Source organism: Calonectris borealis, chromosome 5 (assembly GCF_964195595.1).
Source record: "Calonectris borealis chromosome 5, bCalBor7.hap1.2, whole genome shotgun sequence".
In the NCBI taxonomy this organism is placed as follows: domain Eukaryota; kingdom Metazoa; phylum Chordata; class Aves; order Procellariiformes; family Procellariidae; genus Calonectris; species Calonectris borealis.
In genome coordinates, this window is record NC_134316.1 from 6,209,232 (window position 1) to 6,229,246 (window position 20,015).

The 20,015-nt window shown below is 38.1% G+C and overlaps 1 protein-coding gene across 2 annotated transcripts in view; it reads left to right on the top strand.

Moving 5' to 3' along the window:
* The window catches only part of ARID4A (AT-rich interaction domain 4A), a 53,349-nt gene that overhangs the window by 26,702 nt on the left and 6,632 nt on the right, over positions 1-20,015 (top strand). Inside the window, exons 12-19 of one of the 2 annotated variants that reach the window (XM_075150820.1) lie at positions 6,879-6,951; positions 10,637-10,731; positions 10,882-10,979; positions 12,505-12,733; positions 15,923-16,173; positions 18,092-18,289; positions 19,493-19,577; positions 19,771-19,972. In XM_075150820.1, the coding sequence (XP_075006921.1) occupies positions 6,879-6,951; positions 10,637-10,731; positions 10,882-10,979; positions 12,505-12,733; positions 15,923-16,173; positions 18,092-18,289; positions 19,493-19,577; positions 19,771-19,972 (1,231 nt within the window). The remainder of the gene's footprint in view (positions 1-6,878; positions 6,952-10,636; positions 10,732-10,881; positions 10,980-12,504; positions 12,734-15,922; positions 16,174-18,091; positions 18,290-19,492; positions 19,578-19,770; positions 19,973-20,015) is intronic. The other variant, XM_075150821.1, reaches the window with a different exon arrangement.

A 20,015-nucleotide genomic window follows, 5' to 3' on the forward strand; every position in this document is an offset into this window, starting at 1 on the left:
GACAATAAGAATCTATTTTTAGGTGTTAATTTTATGCCTTGATAACAGTGCTCTGGAAAATGGGGTAGATGTCTGTATGAGAAAAATGGTGTGATTAGATAAATATAAGGATAAATGTGTGCAGAATATAAAATCCTCTGGGTTTTTTCCTCTGTTTGCAGTGAAAAGGACTGAATAGGCCACATTTTGCAGGGTGTGAACTGTTGCAGTCTGTATTGGTCTGTTTGTATTAACGTTGGTTAAAATTGCAGAATATCAGTCACTAAAAATCGAGGATTGCTGTATTAGTTTTCTAGTATCCATTTTTAATATCATTTTTCATGGCTATTGCATAAAAGTGCTGTGTGTTTCAAACAAAGAAGGGGGAGGGGGGAGCCTGGTGGTTTAAAAAAAAAAGAAAAAAAGACATTCTTGTAAAAGAAATAGAGGTTATTTTTAAAGAATGATCTAAATGTTGAGCAGTGAAGCAAAGGATTCCAGACAGGTATATGTGCTGGTAGGAAAAGCTGTAGAATCTGTTATTTCCAGGTGACAAGTAGGCATGTAAAAATAAGGTGAGCATCTTCATACTGAAGCTATGTAGCAGAGGATAGATATTAATCTTTTTAGATTATGTCACAGCAGAACTGTCATTCCGGCCCATTAAATCAAATTCCTCATTTAACATATTCTAATTGTGGGCCATGCTAGATATTTATCGTAATTTCTTTTTTCTTTTCCCTTAGAAAGGCAGTAATACTGGTTGCAGAGAGAATCGACAAGTGAATGATATTGCCAGGCGTTTATTTGACTAAAAATGTTGAATTAGTCAAATTTTGCATTTACATTTTGTAGAGTTTCTCTTTTATTAATCAAGGTCAAAATAGCTTCTGTCCATCCTCTGCCAGAATATTCTCTGGACCTTTTGTTTTAGAACTGCAAATTCTTATATTACTGGAGGTGGGAGGGAGATTTTTTAGAATTATCTTTCCCTCACCCCCCACCCCCATCTTCTGAAATGCACAGCAGCTTTGCTGTCAAGGCCTGGCCAGCTGCTGACCAGCCATGATAGGCCTTCATTAAATCAATCAAATGGACACAGGCCTACTTAATATATAATGAGAGCATAAAATCAGTCAGAAGAGTCTTAATTCTGGGAATGGAAAGGATCCTATTTTTCTGAAGTGGGATCTTTTATACATGATAATGGAGCAGCGAGACCTACTGTAGCTGGTGATATTAGATCCTACCATTTTTCCAGTAGCTGGATTAAAATCTGTAACTTTGTTTTGACAGAGACTGTCTTTGTAATTGTGCTGCCTTTCATGACATCTTAAGAGTATGGTAGAATTGGTGCAACAAGATTTCCAGGATTTACGTGGTTGTTCTTTGACGTCTTTTGTAAGCTAAGGAGTGGGAACCAATATGGTGGTGGTGAGATGCTAATCCTCCTCGTCGGTGGTAACTGACTTGATTGGTCCAGAGTTGACTACAAAGGAGAAAAATGTGGAAATTGCTTGTCCTTGACTTTAACAGGGATTGCGTTACATTGAGTTGCTCAGCATGTTCAAATTGTTGGATTTTTGGCAATAATTGCAATATATGGTGCAACTCAGGATTACCTTTCACTCACAAGGTTTGAATGTGAGGTTTGAATAACAGAACAGATACTGCTTGTGTCATAAACAGTGAAAAAATCCAGAGGGTACTGTAGAAAAAAACTCTTTATCAAATGAAAATTTAAAGAATCATGCAATTGGTTTGAATCCAGATAAAAGTCTGGATGTTGCTTTTGGTTCTTAACCAGTTTTCAACATGTCAGAATAAGAGAATTAACTGTGTTTTGAGGGTACATTTGGCAGTCAAAGAATGCACTGCAATTAAAAGGAAAGAGAAAATATAAACTCCAGTATCTCCACATAGAGATAGAAGCTTTTGGAACGTTACATATACCACTGTATTTGCTTGTATTTAAGTTGTTCTGTCAGGGAAGAAATCATACCTATTTGTTTTTCTGGATTAAATAGTCAAATACTCCCCATTTTACAAGGGAGTGTGTAGGCAACATTTGGTTTTGCCTCTCAGTCTCCCTGTAGGCCATTCTGATTCCAAAAGAATCAAGCTTTAACATGCAGTTATTTGAAATATATTTTCAGTACGTGTTCTTAATAGGTACATTCACATAAGATCAGACTCAAAGTAAGGAATTTGTTCTTTTGAGTTTGAATTTTGCAGGTTTCAAAATTGTATCTTTTTATAATATCAAGAGCTGGAAAAAGGGATTTCTATCTTACCTGTAGAATTGGTTATAGTACCATCTTTGAAGAGACTCTCCCAACTTATCTATGTCACTTTAATAGCAGTTCCTTGTTCTTTCACTTCCCCCCCCGGCCCCAATCGAACATTCAAAAAATGTTCAGAAAAAAATTCTAGCTAGCTTGTCTCCATGCCTCTCATTGAAGAAAGAGTTGTAGCACCTCCAGGTGTATGCTTAGAGGAATTTTCTCTTACATCCTCCAGGTGACTGTCAAAATGAAGAGTATCTGTGGCATGTTTAATAGTGTGCATTCACTTAAAGTTTTTAGGGTTCTTGCATCACAACAGCATGAAGAAACATCGGTCAGAGTTGCTTTATATTGTTGAGCAGTTGGCATTTTCCAATGTACCTATTCTGCAAATAAGCAAGGATTTCACTTCTCATAAGTCATTACCATATATTTTATTAGCACTAAGTTCATAAAGGAAGGATGAGTATATGAAATCCATTATGTTTTAGGAGGCTTGAGGTTCCTACAAATGATAAGTAGTCATCTGTTAAAATATTCACATTTTGCTTCCAAGTAGTTCTTGTTTCCCATGTAGTCTTTTCTCTAAGTGACTGTGGGAGACCACATAAAATGATACATGAATCATCCATTTCTGTTGCAACCTGTGTGTATTTTAAGATAACATTGAAAAAGCTGACTCTAAAAATTAAATACAGGAATAGAGTAATTTCAAAGTTAATGAAGCATGGCATCCAGAAACAAGTGGTTTATTTACATATATAAGAAAAAAAACAGCTGTGATGTGTAATATGCAGAATAGCCTTTAAAAAATAGCTAAACATTGATTAGCTAATCATCCTTCGCATGCATGCATGCATTTGTAGGAGTTTTGGCTACTGTGAAGCATGGCCTATATCATACCATGCACAAATGTTCTTTACAAAGACTTTCTTGCTCACAATTTTATGCTAACAGGTGTTCTCAGAATATTCCTCAAAGAGGAGCGAAGAAGCTGCAAATTGAGGTGCAGCTCTAGAGTGAGTCATTGTTGAGCATGGTTGAATTCCTGGTTCCTGTTAGTAGAAATTAACATTTTAAGACCACTCTCATCTGCACATGGTGTAAAGCTGTTAACTTGTTGCAATCAGTTTAATTCTTTTCATTTCCTTAATTAGTGTTCAAACTTGGCATCAGAAAGCAAATGTGCAAGTGATGAAAACGCATTTAAGTACTCTGAAGCAACAAAATTACATTAACTGTAATTCTGGCAGCTTGTCTTGATCATATACTCTTCTGAACTCCAAATCCTGTACACATTGTTCTTCCTCTTAGTTTGCATTTATTTCACAGAAGAGTTTATAATATTGTCACTCTATTAATAACATAAAAGAAAGATCTGTCCCTGGTACCTTAGCCCCGTATTGATTGAGTGTATAGTGTACATGCTTGTAAGTAGAGATTCATTCTCTGTTCTATAAAATAAACTATTTCATCCTTTTTGTTCCCACTCAGCTCTACAGGTTAGCATCCACAGAAGCTTTAATATCTTTCTGTAGAGTAAATGATGAGTCAGAATAACAGAGCTATATTCATGTTTAAAATCAGGCTAAAGACAGAGGCAAAACTCATGGTGAATAAAGTGGCTTGAAACCAAGTGAAGCAAAGCCAGTTACAAGTTTTCTACAAGTTTCTGTGGGTTTTATGTTGTGCTTATTTGCTAGTTGTTATTCTCAGAATAAATTTACAAAATACCTAAACACTGTTAGTATTACTTGGAAGGCAGAAAAAAATTGAATTGGGAAAGGATTATGTCCCTTATACAGAGATCCTGTGTTCATTGTTGATTTCATTGTTTTACTGTTTACAATATTCTCTAACTGATGTGACGTGCTAATCAGAAAGGAGGAAAAAAATCTCAAACCCATAGAATTTCTACTTTTTAATTATAAGCAAAAAAGGGCATCTTGGAGTTTTTTGGTTTTGTTTTTTTTTTTTTTTTAATGAAATTCAGCCTCTCACCATGAAACAAAGAAGTCTTCTCATGTTGCATTTAGTTATGGATATTGGAAGAACAACAGAAAGGTCTCAATTTTGAACTCCTGCCACTTAAAAATTTCATATTGTTTTGCCTCTCACTTGGACTTATCGTTGGCTACAGTCTCCCTTTTTTGCAACATCTGTACAGGAAAAAAATGAAACAGAGAGACAGAACTCTCTTAAGAAAACTGATTTTGAACAGTTGTTGGTGTGAACTTACTTATGCCCAGTCTAAAATGGGCATAAGTGTCTGGATAGGAAAAGCGAGTTTTGGAGGGTAGCAGTGTTACCCTGGTGCCTGCTGAAAAGAGATGCTGGAAATTTTAGCTCTCCAGTCACTCACTGATGGTGATAGCACGTTGTGGCATCAACATTTTTCGGGTGTTTTGTTCACTTTGGGTGCAGCTTTTAAGGTTGCTTATACAGCAGCTTAGATGATGGTTGATGTATTTAAAATAAAACTCAACTCTAACTCAAAACAGTAGACACTCCTGGGAAGTCAATATGTCCAGTTACAAATAGATAACCGTAATGAAAATTGATGTCTTTTAAAAATCCGTGTATCTTAATGTTGCAATGAGCATATCTATGAAGGGTTGATCTTTCTCATTTTGGCCAGTAGCAGAAAAATAGTTTGAAATAGCTGATACATGATTTATTCCTTGGTGACAGTCGTTCAGGTCATTCAAGTCAGCTCTCAGAAGGGTTTGGTGTCTACTCTGGCATTCGTACCAAGCACCGTTCAGACTCTCTCTGTCAAGGAGTGCCAACCTAGCTCATAGACCATCAACAGAGAGAGGTAGGTACAGGATTCAGGATGCCTATCATAGGTGGATGAATATTGCAGTCAGGTTTTCTGCCCCCATCCTGTAAGTATATAAAAGCTTTTCATCTTTCCTTTTTGCTTTTCTTCAGCTGAAAATACTTGGTATCAGTGAAACGGTTAACATTCTGTCTGCAAGAGTGCTATTTCTAACCTATATTTCTGCTGTTCTGACTTACAGTTCTGGTTTGGCATTATGCCCATGTAAAAGAAATGGTTTGAATTCAACTATTCAGAAATATTTCTGAATGTTTACTGTTATTTAGTTATATTTAGTTTGCATAGTTTTAGTCGTATTGCCTTTAATCAGTAAACGTTACAGTAGAAGGTAGAAATTTCTCGATCTTGAAGTTGGTTTGCAGTCTAGATGGAGAGAAAAAAAGCTGTGGTTTCTATAGCAATAATTCATTTGTTGACCTGGAAGAACATAATAATTCTATAGATAACTGTTTTTCTTTATATAATCCCTATAATATGCAGTATGAGCAAATGATGCTGTACAATGTTGTGATTATTCATTTAATTTCCTCAAATTATTTCCCAAGAAAAAATAGGAAAATAAGAAACAGATATTGCCTCTGCCTGATTGTATGTGATCCCTGTTGGGCTTTGAAGCTCAGAATTCACTGAAGCAGGCAGGGTTGAAATTCATTCTGATGCTGGGCAGATTGCTTTCTTGTTAACAAGGCAGTAGCATATACATTTACATTTCACTGCCTGTCTTCCTGCCTTGAAACTTACAGTTTACAGAATGCAGAGATGATTGAAATTGAAATTGCTATTCTGGTTTCCTTCTGGAACTGCTTGTGACTTTTCTGTTATTTTTAATAATGTAATGATAAGATTTTTTGACACGTACTGTACGTCTTTCCTTCAAGACAGCTGCAATCTTTCTTGTGCGAACTGCCTCACCAGCAATCCCTATGATTGCCAGGCTGGCAGGAGGAAAGTGGCATGCGTAAAGCGTTGCAGGGAAAAGATTCTCCCCCCTCCCCCCCCCCGGTCTCTGCTAACATCTCAGAATTCCATGAATTATATATAATATGTAGAAATTATTTTCCTCCCCCTACTAAGTGTACTTTATTTTCATGGTTTCCACCTGAATAAAATAAAATGTTTATTTCACACTGTGGACTGCTTACCATAAAGTTCATAAGTGTTTATCTCTCTGAGGATTTAAGTTGTAAAGATAAAACTAAGGAATTTATACTAATAAATTATGGAAATATATGTTCAGGGAATTATGGAAGTGACTGTAAAAGTGTTTCCAAATATGACCTGAAATCAAGCATTGGAGCTTAATCACAAAACGAATAGTGTGTGGAGCATCAAAAACAGGAAGGGTTGGAGAAAGAATTGTTCTGCAACCTTAGCTATAGTTGGGGTAAGGAAGATGAGTTAAACAAAAAAAACCCAAACAAACAAAAAAACCCAAGAGTTCCTGTGAACTGCTTCAGTCTTGTAAATAACAGACCTTTTCTGCATTAGAACAATATGTGAAGTATATCAGTGTTTTCATTTTGAGGGTCACACTTACCTTCCTCCTGCCATGGATTTGAGGCTTTCCCTGACCTGCATTTTCTTTTTCTCCTCCTGAGGTGTGCACGTCAGTCTCCTGAGTAAATTTTGTTTTCTGTGTATTTCACCATTATATGGGTGCAGGGCCAAATGGGAAGTGGTTTGGGTTTAGTTCTTGCTGTTAGACTTTTGTACAAATAAATTGTTACTTTGCATATTTTATGTTTTCATTATGACTGCATTTGTTTTCACAGCCTGAGGAAGAGCTTGATCCTGAAGAGAGGGACAACTTCCTCCAACAGCTTTACAAGTTTATGGAAGACAGAGGTAACACTGATTTTTTTTTTTTTTTTTTTTTTTAAGTATGTAGCCGACTTTTTTTAATGGCTTTTAAAAATTGCTTTTAAATGTAATGGATGTTATTACGAGCATATTCTCACATCAGTGAAAAAAGATAACGGCTAAAAGGAAAAACGCTTTTACCCATTTTCGCATGTGACAGGTCAGCTTCCAGTACTTTGAAGCACAGCGCACAAAGGAAACTGAAATCCTCCCTGAGGTGTTTTGGTTTTGTTTTGCTTTCACAAAACCTTTTTTATGTTAACAATCCCTGTTAAATAAGCTCTTGGTTGATTTCTTGTTGTGACAGCCATGGCTGGGAACTCTGCTGCTGTTAATCTCAGGCTGGAACCTGAGGAGGCTAATCATGGATGGTGAAATTCAAGCAGCAGAGAATGGGAGATGTGTCATCTTCAAGTCTCCTTGAAGAACTGTCTTATCATGTGCAGATGTAGCAGTGATACTCACCTGAAGAGACAACTTAAAAGATTCTATTTTGTCCAGTAGCTAGAACAAGAAAATAATGTATTTTAAATGTCCTTCTTTACAGAATTAGGTGAGACTGTTACAAATTGGAATAGTTAAAGTCCTGGCATAAGACATATATTGGAAGTGCACGTGCTATGTATAGATAGAGAGCCAGATATACCTGCTGACTTGGGAGAACTGTTGTTGCATAAGGCATTCACATTTGCAGTTGTGATGAGACTGACACTAAAATGGAAGGTTTTCTGTTCCTCGGCTACACACACCCACCCCTCTTTTTTTTTTTTTTTTTTTCTTTTTGAAGTGCATTTAAGCCTGGAAAGAGTTTTATCTTTTAGAGTATATTTGTTTTATTCATTTTACTCATGAACTTGCTACTTTGACTTGAATATTTTAAGTGTTAATCCTGCAATAACATTGGTGGAGGTAGGTTACAAGTGCAACTACTGCCTTCTTACTTTGTTTTTTTCCTTGACAAAAGTTATCTAAATGATACTTCCATGGCAGCATATAGTACAGCAAGTTGAGGTACTTGAATTTGAAATAACCAGGGCTAAGAAGAGTAAAATGTAAAGTGCATGTGGTGTCCGAATGTTTCCCTCTTTCTTTTTTCCCTTTTAAAGTACAAAATTTTCTTGGGTTTTAAAATTGGAGGTGGAGAAATCAAGTTACCTTTGCAAAAGAGGCTCTGCATCCCTATTAATGAGGTGTGTTCTAGACCACAGAATTGTAAAAGAACGGTTCCAAGTCTGTTCAATATTGCCAGTGCTTATCACAGGTTTAGAAATGGATCATGTATTATAGCAAAGTATACTGGAGTTCATCCAATATAATTCTGAGGCCTCCTGTGTATAACCAGTGTTTCTGGAGAATAACCTGCCTTGGGGGAATAAGAAACTATGTCGGGGGGAAAAAAGTCCCTATGCTGCCGGACTAACCCAAAATTTTCTTTCTTTTCTAGTAGCCTGATTCTTCCCCCTTTTCTGTTTTCCTCCTTCCTCACTCCCTTTCTTAAGCACTTTCAGACTACAAACCAAGTAGAGATCATGTCAGGGACTTGCAGAAGCAAACGAAAAAAGCATTTGTGCACTGAATTTGAAGACTCAGTTGAGAAAATACTCTTTAAGTTAGTATGTCGATTGAGCAATGTGCAGGGCTTTTTCAGGACTGGGTCTTTCCCCCTGCCTGTCTACTTTTTAATTTTTTTCCTCTGTCCTTACCCGGACTTGTGCAAAGCATTTGACACTGTCCCGCACGACATCTTTGTCTCTAAATTGAAGGGACATGGTTTTGATGGATGGACCACTCAGTGGATAAGGAATTGGCTGGATGGTCGCACTCAAAGCGTTGCGATCAAGTGGAGACCAGTGACGAGTGGCGTTCCTCAGGGGTCAGTATTGGGACCAGTGCTTGTTCAACATCTTTGATGTTGATGGCAACATGGACAGTGGGGTTGAGTGCACCCTCAGCAAGTTTGCTGATGACACCAAGCTGTGTGGTGCGGTTGACATGCTGGAGGGAAGGGATGCCGTGACAGGCTTGAGAGGTTGGCCCGTGCGAACCTCATGAAGTTCAACAAGGCCAAATGTAAGGGCCTGCACGTGGGTCGGGGCAATCCCAAGCACAAATACAGGCTGGGCTGAGAATGGATTGAGAGCAGCCCTGAGGAGAAGCACTTGGGGGTGCTGGTTGATGAGAAGCTTAACATGACCTGGCAATGTGCGCTTCCAAGCCCAGAAAGCCAACCGTATCCTGGGCCGCATCAAAAGAAGCATGACCAGCAGGTCGAGGGAGGTGATTCTCCCCGTCTGCTCCACTCTTGTGAGATCCCACCTGGAGTACTGTGTCCAGCTCTGGGGCCCCCAACATAAGAAGGACATGGAGCTGTTGGAGCGAGTCCAGAGAAGGGCCACGAAGATGATCAGAGGGCTGGAGCACCTCTCCTATGAAGACAGACAGACAGTTGGGGTTGTTCAGCCTGGAGAAGAGAAGGCTCCGGGGAGACCTTATAGCAGCCTTCCAGTACCTGAAGGGGGCCTACAAGAAAGCAGGAGAGGGACTTTTTACAAAGGCATGTAGTGATAGGACAAGGGGTAATGGCTTTAAACTAAGAGAGGGTAGATCTAGATTAGATATAAGGAAGAAATTCTTCACTATGAGGGTGGTGAGGCACTGGAACAGGTTGCCCAGAGAAGTTATGGATGCCCCATCCCTGGAAGTGCTCAAGGCCAGGTTGGACGGGGCTTTGAGCAACCTGATCTAGTGGAATGTGTCCCTGCCCATGGCAGGGGATTTGGAACTAGATGATCTTTAAGGTCCCTTCCAACCCAAACCATTCTACGATTATAGCAAGATTTCTGTTCCCACCAGATTTGTTCTACATTGTTCCCTTAATATGAATGTTTTGATTCGTATGATCATGACAGTATTCCCAAAGTCCTATAAAATTATTTTCATGATTCCAAATATAATTGCATGAAAGATGAAGGAAGATGAGAAGCTGCAGGGAAGAGTTTTGATATTCTTCCTTGCTAAGAGGAATACTGTCTGTGTACGCAGCTACTTGCACCAAGTCACTTTTGGTTTCTCCTTATGCAATTAATTATTGTTCTTTATATCATTGCCACTCATCTGATTTGAGTTCTTTCTTTTTCCCGGAACTGTCCCAAATATTCACGTCCTGTTAGGGCTTTGTGCTTTTTCACATTCTGACAATTTGCCTGTGTATCTTTTTCTAATCCAACGTTTCTGCTTCTTCCCAGTTCCTTTCAGACCACAGTGGTTTGAGTTAATCTCTTCGCATACTGCTATATTCCAGCATTCATCAGGCGTTCTGTAGAGCTTGCTGCAATTCTGGCTGCCCCCCTCTCAAGAGAGGAACAGTGGGATGCAGCCAGTTGGATGGGGGTTATTGCACAAATCTGAAAAGGAGGTCGAGAAATCACAGTTATCAAGCAGCTGGTGCCAGTATGCTAATAAACCACCCAGAAATATGTGATGCCTTCAAAAGAGGGTGAAGCCTTAATTGGTGGTTGGAAACTACTGACTTGTGACATATCTTAGAACTATTAAATACAGATTTTAAAATGTAGAAAGATACTGGTAATCGAAAGTGTACTAAAGGAATGGAAGAAGCAGTTTGCAGTTCTTTGTGATAACTTCTTATTTCTGGTTTTATTTTATTTAGGTACTCCTATCAATAAACCACCTGTTCTGGGCTACAAGGACCTTAATCTCTTCAAACTTTTTAGACTGGTATATCAGCAGGGTGGGTGTGACAATGTAAGTGTTGGATATTTCCTGAACTAAATATGTCTATTCATTCTTAAAGGCTGTGGCTTGCGTCTGTGTTAGATATCATTCCTTAATGTTCTTGGCTAACAAAACCTGAAAACTTCCTTTTTTTTCTTTTTTCTTTTTTTTTCCCCAAAGATTGAGAGTGGTGCTGTATGGAAGCAAATTTATATGGACCTTGGCATTCCTATTTTGAACTCGGCTGCTTCCTACAATGTAAAAACTGCTTATAGAAAGTAAGTTCTCGTATTCTATAATGGTGAAAACATTTTTCCTTTTTTTTAGTAGCATGTACAATATTCAAGCAATTTTTGATAGTTTAGTGAAACAGTAGTTGACATTCTTCAGTTAATGAGCAGTTCTGAGCATTTTCCAGTGCCAAGGATTGAATCAGTGGAGGAAAGGAGGGGGTGCTTAGGGCTGCATAAGTTCCTGTTGCTCTAATACATTAGAATTCCACTCATTCTCTTATCAAGAAGCATTCGTTTTCAGCATGTGATGATGCCATTTCAGAGTACAACAATGAAATTTATAAAAAAAACTTGGCAAATTCAGCTTTGCAATTTATGGTGATTAACAAGAACAGATTCTGTCCACAGTTGCATGCTCATTAAAGTCTGTAGATGCTGCATGCAGTGAGGAGAATTTTATACCAGTTTCTTTAACTTCCTGAAAAACGTTGATAGAGATAGACATGTTTCAGATTGTGTGTTTAAATATCATCTTTGTGGAATCTGTAGAATAATGGCTTTAGGGCATAACTGCATACATTGCTGTGGTGGATGTGACAGTATTGAGTAGTAAAATCACTGCTGTAATAAAAAAATGCATAAATCTTTTTATTCTGACCCCTGGTTTTCAGTTGTGTTTTAACTTTTGAAATGGAAACCTTTTAGGAATGATACTTTTCAAGCTCATTTTCTAAATAAAGATTATTTTTATTATTTATTCTCCTGGAAGTTTGACAAGAAACAATTGGGCTTTTTGAGTAAAAGGGAAGAATGAGGTTCTCTTGACTCGAACGTAAGGAAATTTGGCTGGTTGAATAGGGATGACTAATGACTCAACTCATGTTAATGTTGATGAAGATGAAAATATTCAGACTATCTTCAGTGGGATTTGAACTGGGCACATATTTAAGGTCTGTATTTTACAGAGAAGAGTATTTATCATAAAAAGTAATTGGTAAATATGTACTAGGTTGCTATTACAGTGGAAATAATTATGCTGTATGGACACGATAGTATGTTGTAACTTGCATATTTATTCTTTGACGAATAAGCTAGTTCATATTTCTCTCACCTACAACTGGATTAGAGTGTGCACACAGGCAGTTACCAGAGAACAAGCTGATGCATGGCAATTTGTTACCGTGTGGTAACTTGCTTTTATGCCCATATTCTATTACTAGGCTGATTTTAGCTGTCATTGTGCATTTGCAAAACAGTGGAGATGTTCTTAGGCTTTACTGTCATGAATTCTTAATTGGAGGGGGATGAAGTTAAATTTGTGGGAAGCATCTGTGTGTATTCGTTCTCACCATTTGACTTCTGTGCGTAATTGTTTCATTTCAAAATCTTCTCTGGCTTTTTATTTTTTGTTTATTTGGGTTTGTTTTGTGGTTTTTGGTTTTTTTTCCTGAAGTTACTGCTCCTCTTGCTTTTCTATGAGCAGGCAAATAGGTTTTATGCACTTCAATAAATAGAAAATAAAACTATGAATGAATATGAAAGATGAATGAAACTTTATTTGTATCTATAGGTATCTTTATGGTTTTGAAGAGTACTGCCGTTCTGCAAATATTCAGTTTAGGACCATCCATCACAATGAACCAAAAGTGGTAGAAGACATACAGAAACACGTGGAACCAATGGAGGAAAGTTTAAAAGAGGAACAAAAAATGCCCCCAACAGAAGTTAAAAAAGAAGCAGAAGAAAATTATTCCAGCAGTGAAAGTGAAAAAGAAGAAATAGAACTAAGATCCCCAAGGGTAAGTGGTTTGAACTGATTTCTGTTTCGTACTTAACAAAACCCCTTTGTATAGTGAACAGTTTACATAATGAGTTTTCCTTTGTGAAGTGATTGCACGTTTGAATTAGCGCACTTGTACAAGCGTAGGACACGGTTCTGAGACCAACACCAACGCAGAGTTGGTGTTAACTGTTAATTATGTTCCACCTGTGAATAGAATCAGTTTTGATTATTTCTTCATATTCTAAACCATCCATGGGGTTTTCTCAGGCTGTGTTGCATGTCAGACATGTTTCGATTCAGGGATGGCTTAAGAGCTGTATATCAGCAGAACAGTGAAACTCAGCAGGACAGTCTTGGTTCTTGTTGAGAATTTCCACAGGCACATGGAATCTGGAGCTTTCCGGCAATAAGCAGGAATATCAAGGGACTGCTACAGCTTTAAGAATCAAAGAAAGACCCTTTTTTCTGAGTTGATTTTTATACAATATCTCTTATTCTAATAAAAGAAACACTGCAATTTTACAGTATGTAGACAGAAGGGGGAGGAACACTTAGATTTTGTCTTCGTCTTTGAATGCTGTAGAGGTAAGGGTTGCATTAGTAGTTACATAGATAAGATCAGTAGCGGATACTGAACCTGATGGAGAATACAAGAATACTTTTAAGGTATTTGAATCTGACTGGCTTAGGGCTCTGTAGCGCTCCTGTTAATTCTGTTAAAAGGACATTTTGTGTTCCTTAATAAATAGAGCATGATTACTGAAGGACAAGGAATTGATACTTTTAAAATTGTTCAAGTTGTAAGGATTCTATTCAACTACAATGTAATTCTATTAAAGTATTTCTTGCAAACCAGCTTTTCAAGCAAGTACATGGCCTTTAAACTAATAGATGAAAAGGCATAGTGTAAGCATAAGTTTAGATTTATATTACGTATTATGTTTGTATATTAAAACTGCAAGTGGTTTTTCCAAGCTGTATCATCCTTAATGAACTTCCTGGCATGACACTAGCTTTGTTGTTAGTTTGTGGGTTTTTTGTTTGTTTTTGGAGAAAAATAGTGAGAGGATAAAGGAATGGAAGAATTTTTTGTCTTTTTTTATCATTGTCTATGTTACTTCGTTAATATTTAAATATTAATTTGATTATGTATTTTATTACTTTATTAACCCAGTTACCAGCTATATATTTATGAATTATTATTGTTCCAAAGTATTTACCATTATACTACTGTGACACTACTGTGAATTTTAATTATTATAGTGCCTTCATTACTGTCATCTGTGGATGGCCTCCAAATAATTAATCTTGCATTCATAATGTACTTCAAATGTTCTGACTGCAAAGCAATGACCCTATTCAAGAGACTTTTAATAGAAAAATGATAAACCTCTACTAGATCCCCAAGAACCAGTTGCAGATAGTCCCAGACAGCAGTTGCCTGGCTACTCAAAGTACCTTTTAAAAATATGATACAGTTTTTCTAAAGCTGACAAATTTATGTTCTGTGAAATCAACAGGTGGCTATCAGGATTGAAGATGCTGAAAGGAAGATGCCTTCTCCCAGTAGTCCTATGCAAGAACTTTAATTAACGCTATTACTTTAGTTGAGCAAGGAATTTTGGCCCTTTCTATCAGGGTAGCAGACCTTACAGGTCCAAATGAATGTTCTGAAATCCTCCAGAAGTTAATCAGAAGCTCATCCTCTTTATTCCAAACCAAGGAGAATGGCTTTATTTTGCCTTCTTTCTCAATAATGAGACTTTAAGCTAGTATCTGGGTGATCAGGCCCAGTCAGCATGGGTTTATGAAAGGCAGGTCTTGCTTGACTAACCTGATCTCCTTCTGTGACCAGGTGACCCGCTTAGTGACCTGCTTAGAGGGAAAGACTGTGGGTGTTCTCTCCCTAGACTTTAGGGAGTCTTGGACACCGTTTCCCACAGCATTCTCCTGGAGAAACTGGCTGCTCATGGCTTAGATGGGCGTACTCTTCGCTGGGTAAAAAACTGGCTGGATGGCTGGGCCCAGAATTGTGGTGAATGGAGTTAAATCCAGTTGGTGGCTGGTCACAAGTGGTGTTCCCCAGGGCTCAGTTTTGGGGCCAGTTGTATTTAATATCTTTATCAGTGATCTGGATGAGGGGATCGAATGCACCCTCAGTAAGTTTGCAGATGACACCAAGCTGGGCAGGAGTGTTGATCTGCTGGAGGGTAGGAAGGCTCTGCAGAGGGACCTGGACAGGCTGGATCGGTGGGCCGAGGCCAACTGTATGAGGTTCAACAAGGCCAAGTGCCAGGTCCTGCACTTCGGCCACAACAACCCCAGGCAACGCTACAGGCTTGGGGAAGAGTGGCTGGAAAGCTGCCCAGAGGAAAAGGACCTGGGGGTGCTGGTTGACAGCCGGCTGAACATGAGCCGGCAGTGTGCCCAGGTGGCCAAGAAGGCCAACGGCATCCTGGCCTGTATCAGAAATAGTGTGGCCAGCAGGAGCAGGGAGGTGATGGTGCCCCTGTACTGGGCACTGGTGAGGCCGCACCTCGAATCCTTTGTTCAGTTTTGGGCCCCTCACTGCGAGAAGGACATTGAGGTGCTGGAGCGTGTCCAGAGAAGGGCAACGAAGCTGGTGAAGGGTCTGGAGCGCAAGTCTTATGAGGAGCAGCTGAGGGAACTGGGGTTGTTTAGCCTGGAGAAGAGGAGGCTGAGGGGAGACCTCATTGCACTCTACAACTACCTGAAAGGAGGTTGTAGCAAGGTGGGGGTTGGTCTCTTTTCCAAAATAACAAGCAATAGGACAAGAGGAAATGGCCTCAAGTTGTGCCAGGGGAGGTTTAGATTGGATATTAGGGAAAATTTCTTCACCGAAAGGGCTGTCAAGCATTGGAACAGGCTGCCCAGGGAAGTGGTTGAGGCACCATCCCCTGGAGGTAGTTAAAAGATGTGCAGATGTGGTGCTTAGAGACATGGTTTGGTGGGGGACTTGGCAGTGTTAGGTTAACGGTTGGACTCTATGATCTTAAAGGTCTTTTCCAACCTAAATGATTCTACGATCTTAACATTTTAGAATATTTTGCTTTTTGGTGTTATCTCGAACCTTTCTTCTGTGCAGGAATAGGTATGTTTTACTTTTAGCTGAGATTTGGAGAGGCTATACAGATTATACAGATTTTTGACAGGAGTCATTAAACAGATTTTATTTCTGTTCTAGGGACGAAGACGACTTGCCCGTGATGCAACCCCTGCTAGAAAAGATAGTGAAGAGGATAAAACACAAGACAAATTAAAAGACAGTAACAAAGAAAACAAAGATATAGAGGAAACACCTGAGAATGCAGAAAAGAAAGAAAATGAAACTCCACTAGGGAGAAAAAGTACACCAAAGCAAAAAGAGAAAAAAATTAAAAAACAGGAGGATTCTGATAAAGAGTCAGACGAAGAGGAAGAGCGGCAGAGGGAGAGGTAAACATTAACTTGTATAACTTTCTTACGAGTATGTCTGTGTCATGATTGAACCATACTCCAAGCGGGAGTACACACAGCGTTGGAGATCTGACGCTTTCTAAAATGTGGAAGTTGGGGATTTAATTCACTCAGCCAGACAGGAAAGAGAAAATTTTATTTCAAGCCTGTAGAGTCTACTGTACTTTATGGAAGCATCTTTTTCTGGTAGATGCCAGACAATATTTTTCACTTCCATTTTCTCAAAGGTCTTGCCAAGGTTGTGTTGGTGTTTTATCACACTAGTATGTACAGACACCAAGTAGACCAGGCTATAAGTATGCCAGGTGCTGTATGGATGGTGAGCAACTGTTTGGACAGGCCTTTCTGGGCAGTTGAAATATAAACGGAAGAGAAAGCCCCTCTTCTGTGCTTTTGCTTAAGTGTTTAGTGACAGCTGGTGAACATACAGCTTGCTTGTTTTTATTGTTACTTGATGTATTGTAGGCAGGCAGGAAGGGGATCAGCTGATAAAGCAAAGGAGAAGGAAAGAGAGAGTTTGAATGAAACCTAGAGGTAGGTCGAAGAGGAGGGGATGGAGAGACATGAAATGGCAAAGGGAAAAGGGCACCCAGAGACTAAGCTTGGCAAATTGAATTGGATTTATAGTCCTGGTTACAAACGAGTTGTGAGCCCCTGACTAATTTATTACCAGAGTAGACCTCTTCTTAGCTAACTTTGGCTGTGGTAAAGGGCAGTGTCTTACTTGTTTAAGCTGGCTTTCTTAGCTTGTTTTTCTTGTCCATGTGGCTGAGTGGTGTGGACACACGTTGATACTGAATAAAGCCTGATAGGAGTATTGCATATTTTCTTCTAAAGAGTTTTGAGGAGTGGGAACAATACACAGTTATTTTAAAGAAAGTGTCACTGTGCAGTCCAAAAAAAATAATCTTGCAGTGCACCATAGCATACAGAAATGCCTCAAATGAAGGTACAGCGTGGATGTGCAGCAAGTTGCAGAGGTACGTCAGATGACTAAGGCATCAAAGAGTTTTCTTTAAGTGGTGCGGATGGTGCTTGTCATGTTTCTTTTAATTGTTTGCCGCAACAAGATAGTTCATCTTTCTCTGAAGGCTAACAAATATATTTTATTAAAAGCAAACCCATAGTCTTTTTCAGTATTTTCTTTCTTGGTGACTTTTTTGTAGTTTAACTTTTACATTATGTTAAATTCACCCTAAAAGTAGGGAAAGAAGAAGTATAGGTAAAAATAGGTTAGATTGTAGGGCTTGAAAATATGTTTAAGTAGAATGTTTAAATATTAGATATAGCTAATAAGAGGTGAATATAGCTAATAAGAGCTGTGGAGACACTTTTAATCTTGGTTAAACACTGTTGTAGTCAAGTTTTTTTTCAATGGAATGGTGTTTGTATCCATGAGAGGATCACTGTGATGGCGATTCAGACTTACTGTGCACTGGTAGTAATCTCTAGCCTATTAAGCAAACTGTAGAAGAAAGCATTCTTTTTTTTTAACATAGCTTTTCAAAATTCAGTATATTTTAAAAACTGAAGTTAGTTCTTCCTGTCTTATTTAGGAGCCAAACACTGAGTTAACTTATTCCTCTTTCTGTAGTATCAAAATATTAATTAAAAAAAAATCTTTAAGCTTTGAGGTAGTTGTATACCTAATAAATCATGTTTAAAATATAATATAATTTTTCTGGATATTTTTGGCACTTACCCCTATTCTCTGTAAGTCCTGTTTTTGACTTAAAAGGCTGTGTCCAAGCTAGCTTCGGAGGCATCGCAGGGTGCAGAAAATGAGAAAAATTTTTGTTGCAGCCTTTTTCTTTTGTAGTAGCTTGGCTACACTAGTTAAATGTTAAAACTTTGATTGTCATTAATTAGTGGGCATTTCAAATACACTTTACTGCAGGGAGGAAATTGAGAACAAAGGAGAATCAGAAGGTGAAGAGGATGAGGAGGACGCAGAACCCTGCCTGACTGGAACCAAAGTGAAAGTAAAATATGGACGTGGGAAGACTCAGAAAATTTATGAAGCCAGTATTAAAAGCACAGAAATTGATGATGGAGAGGTTTTATATTTAGTTCATTACTATGGTTGGAATGTAAGGTGAGGAGAACAAATTGTCTTTCATTTCTTTGTTTGTTAAAAGGATTACTTGCAAAAGAATTTCTGTTTTTAAGAATAGAAGATAATTAGTGACTTGGCTCTGAATTGAATTATCAACATAACAGGATCTGACCTGTTACGTTTTTCAATGTTAGTTGTTTTGTTCGTGGTATGACATGGTATTGCATTGAAATCTCAGAATGTACTTACTTGTACGTTTCCAAGTTTCCATCCTGCTTAAAATAAGTAATCCTCGCTCCTCAGAGGAGTATCCCTCTAATTTATTGTGTCAGCTAGTGTTAGCAGCATCAGACTTTTATTTAAAGGGAGTCATTGATAACGGTGAAGACATCTACAATTAAGAGTATCAAGCACTGAAATTTTGGCAACAAAATTTATTCTTGTATTCAGTGTTAACTGTGATTATAATGAACGGTTATTACATGTAGAGGGTAGGAGAAGGCTAAGCAACAAAGAACTATAGAAAAAAGTTAATCAAATGCTTCTCTGGGCAGCCAGGCTTTATATTCAATACTGCTGTAGACATGGCTTTTGTTGTTGTTTTTAAGAGCATCGTGATTGTCTATATAAACAAAAATATCACAAAATTGATAATTTTTTAAAATACTTCTGGCATGTAACTTGAGACGTGCCAAATCCATATTCTTCTAAGTAAACTACGCAAATTTCTTTATGTGGCTACATTAAGTTTATGTGTGTTGGAAGTATTCCCCAAATACTTACATGTGTCCCTTTATCTTATTAATAACTCAGGAGATTTTGAGGAGCACTAGTAGTATAGCTGTGCTTTTCAGAAACTCATACAGTTTCTTGCTATAATTTAAAAACTTTCCCTTTAAACAAAAAAGGTATATTTTACTGTTGACGCATTGTGTGGTGAAAACTGACTTTTGTATATCATGTGAAATAATTGACAAGCTTTATAGCTGACAGAGTCCCCTGACTTCCAGGGCTTTGCTCGCAAGAGACAGGGAAGTTTTCACCTCCATTCCCCTGTCCCATAAATTTTTTATGGGTTAGAAATGTAATTCGTCTTTCTAATGCCAGATACTGCATGTGTTTGTAAATATATGCTCTGCTTTCCTACCTCTCCTTAATAAATATTTTCTGTAATTCAGTCTTTTAAGCCTCATATTGCCTCTTTGTATGCAATGATAACAGTAGGCTGTTATTTACTTTTAGATATGATGAATGGGTGAAAGCTGATCGGATTATCTGGCCTGTGGACAAAGGAGGACCAAAGAGAAAACAGAAGAAAAAAACAAAAGTAATTGTTATTTCAATAAGTTTCTTGTGGCACAATACTTCCTACTATTGCTGTTCCTTTTTTTTTTCTTTTTTTTTTAAAAAGTTATTCAGTCCACAGTCAAGTTTTTTAATAGAAGTATAGAGCAAAAGGAGGAAAGGTCTGATGATCAGCAGTGAAACATGTTAATAAAAATTCTTTTTTCCCCCCTCAGAATAAAGATGATAGTGAAAAGGATGAGAAGAAGGATGAGGAGAAACAAAAATCAAAGCGTGGGCGACCACCTCTGAAATCTACTCTTCCGTCAAACACAACTTGCAGTTTATCCAAAACACCTAATAGTGAAGGTAAATCAGGAGCCAGAAGTGCACGGAACAACTTGTCAGATTCCTCACCATTACCAAATGGAACAGAAGGTACATCTGGTACACTCGTGTTCTGGCATGGAAGTGCATGTAA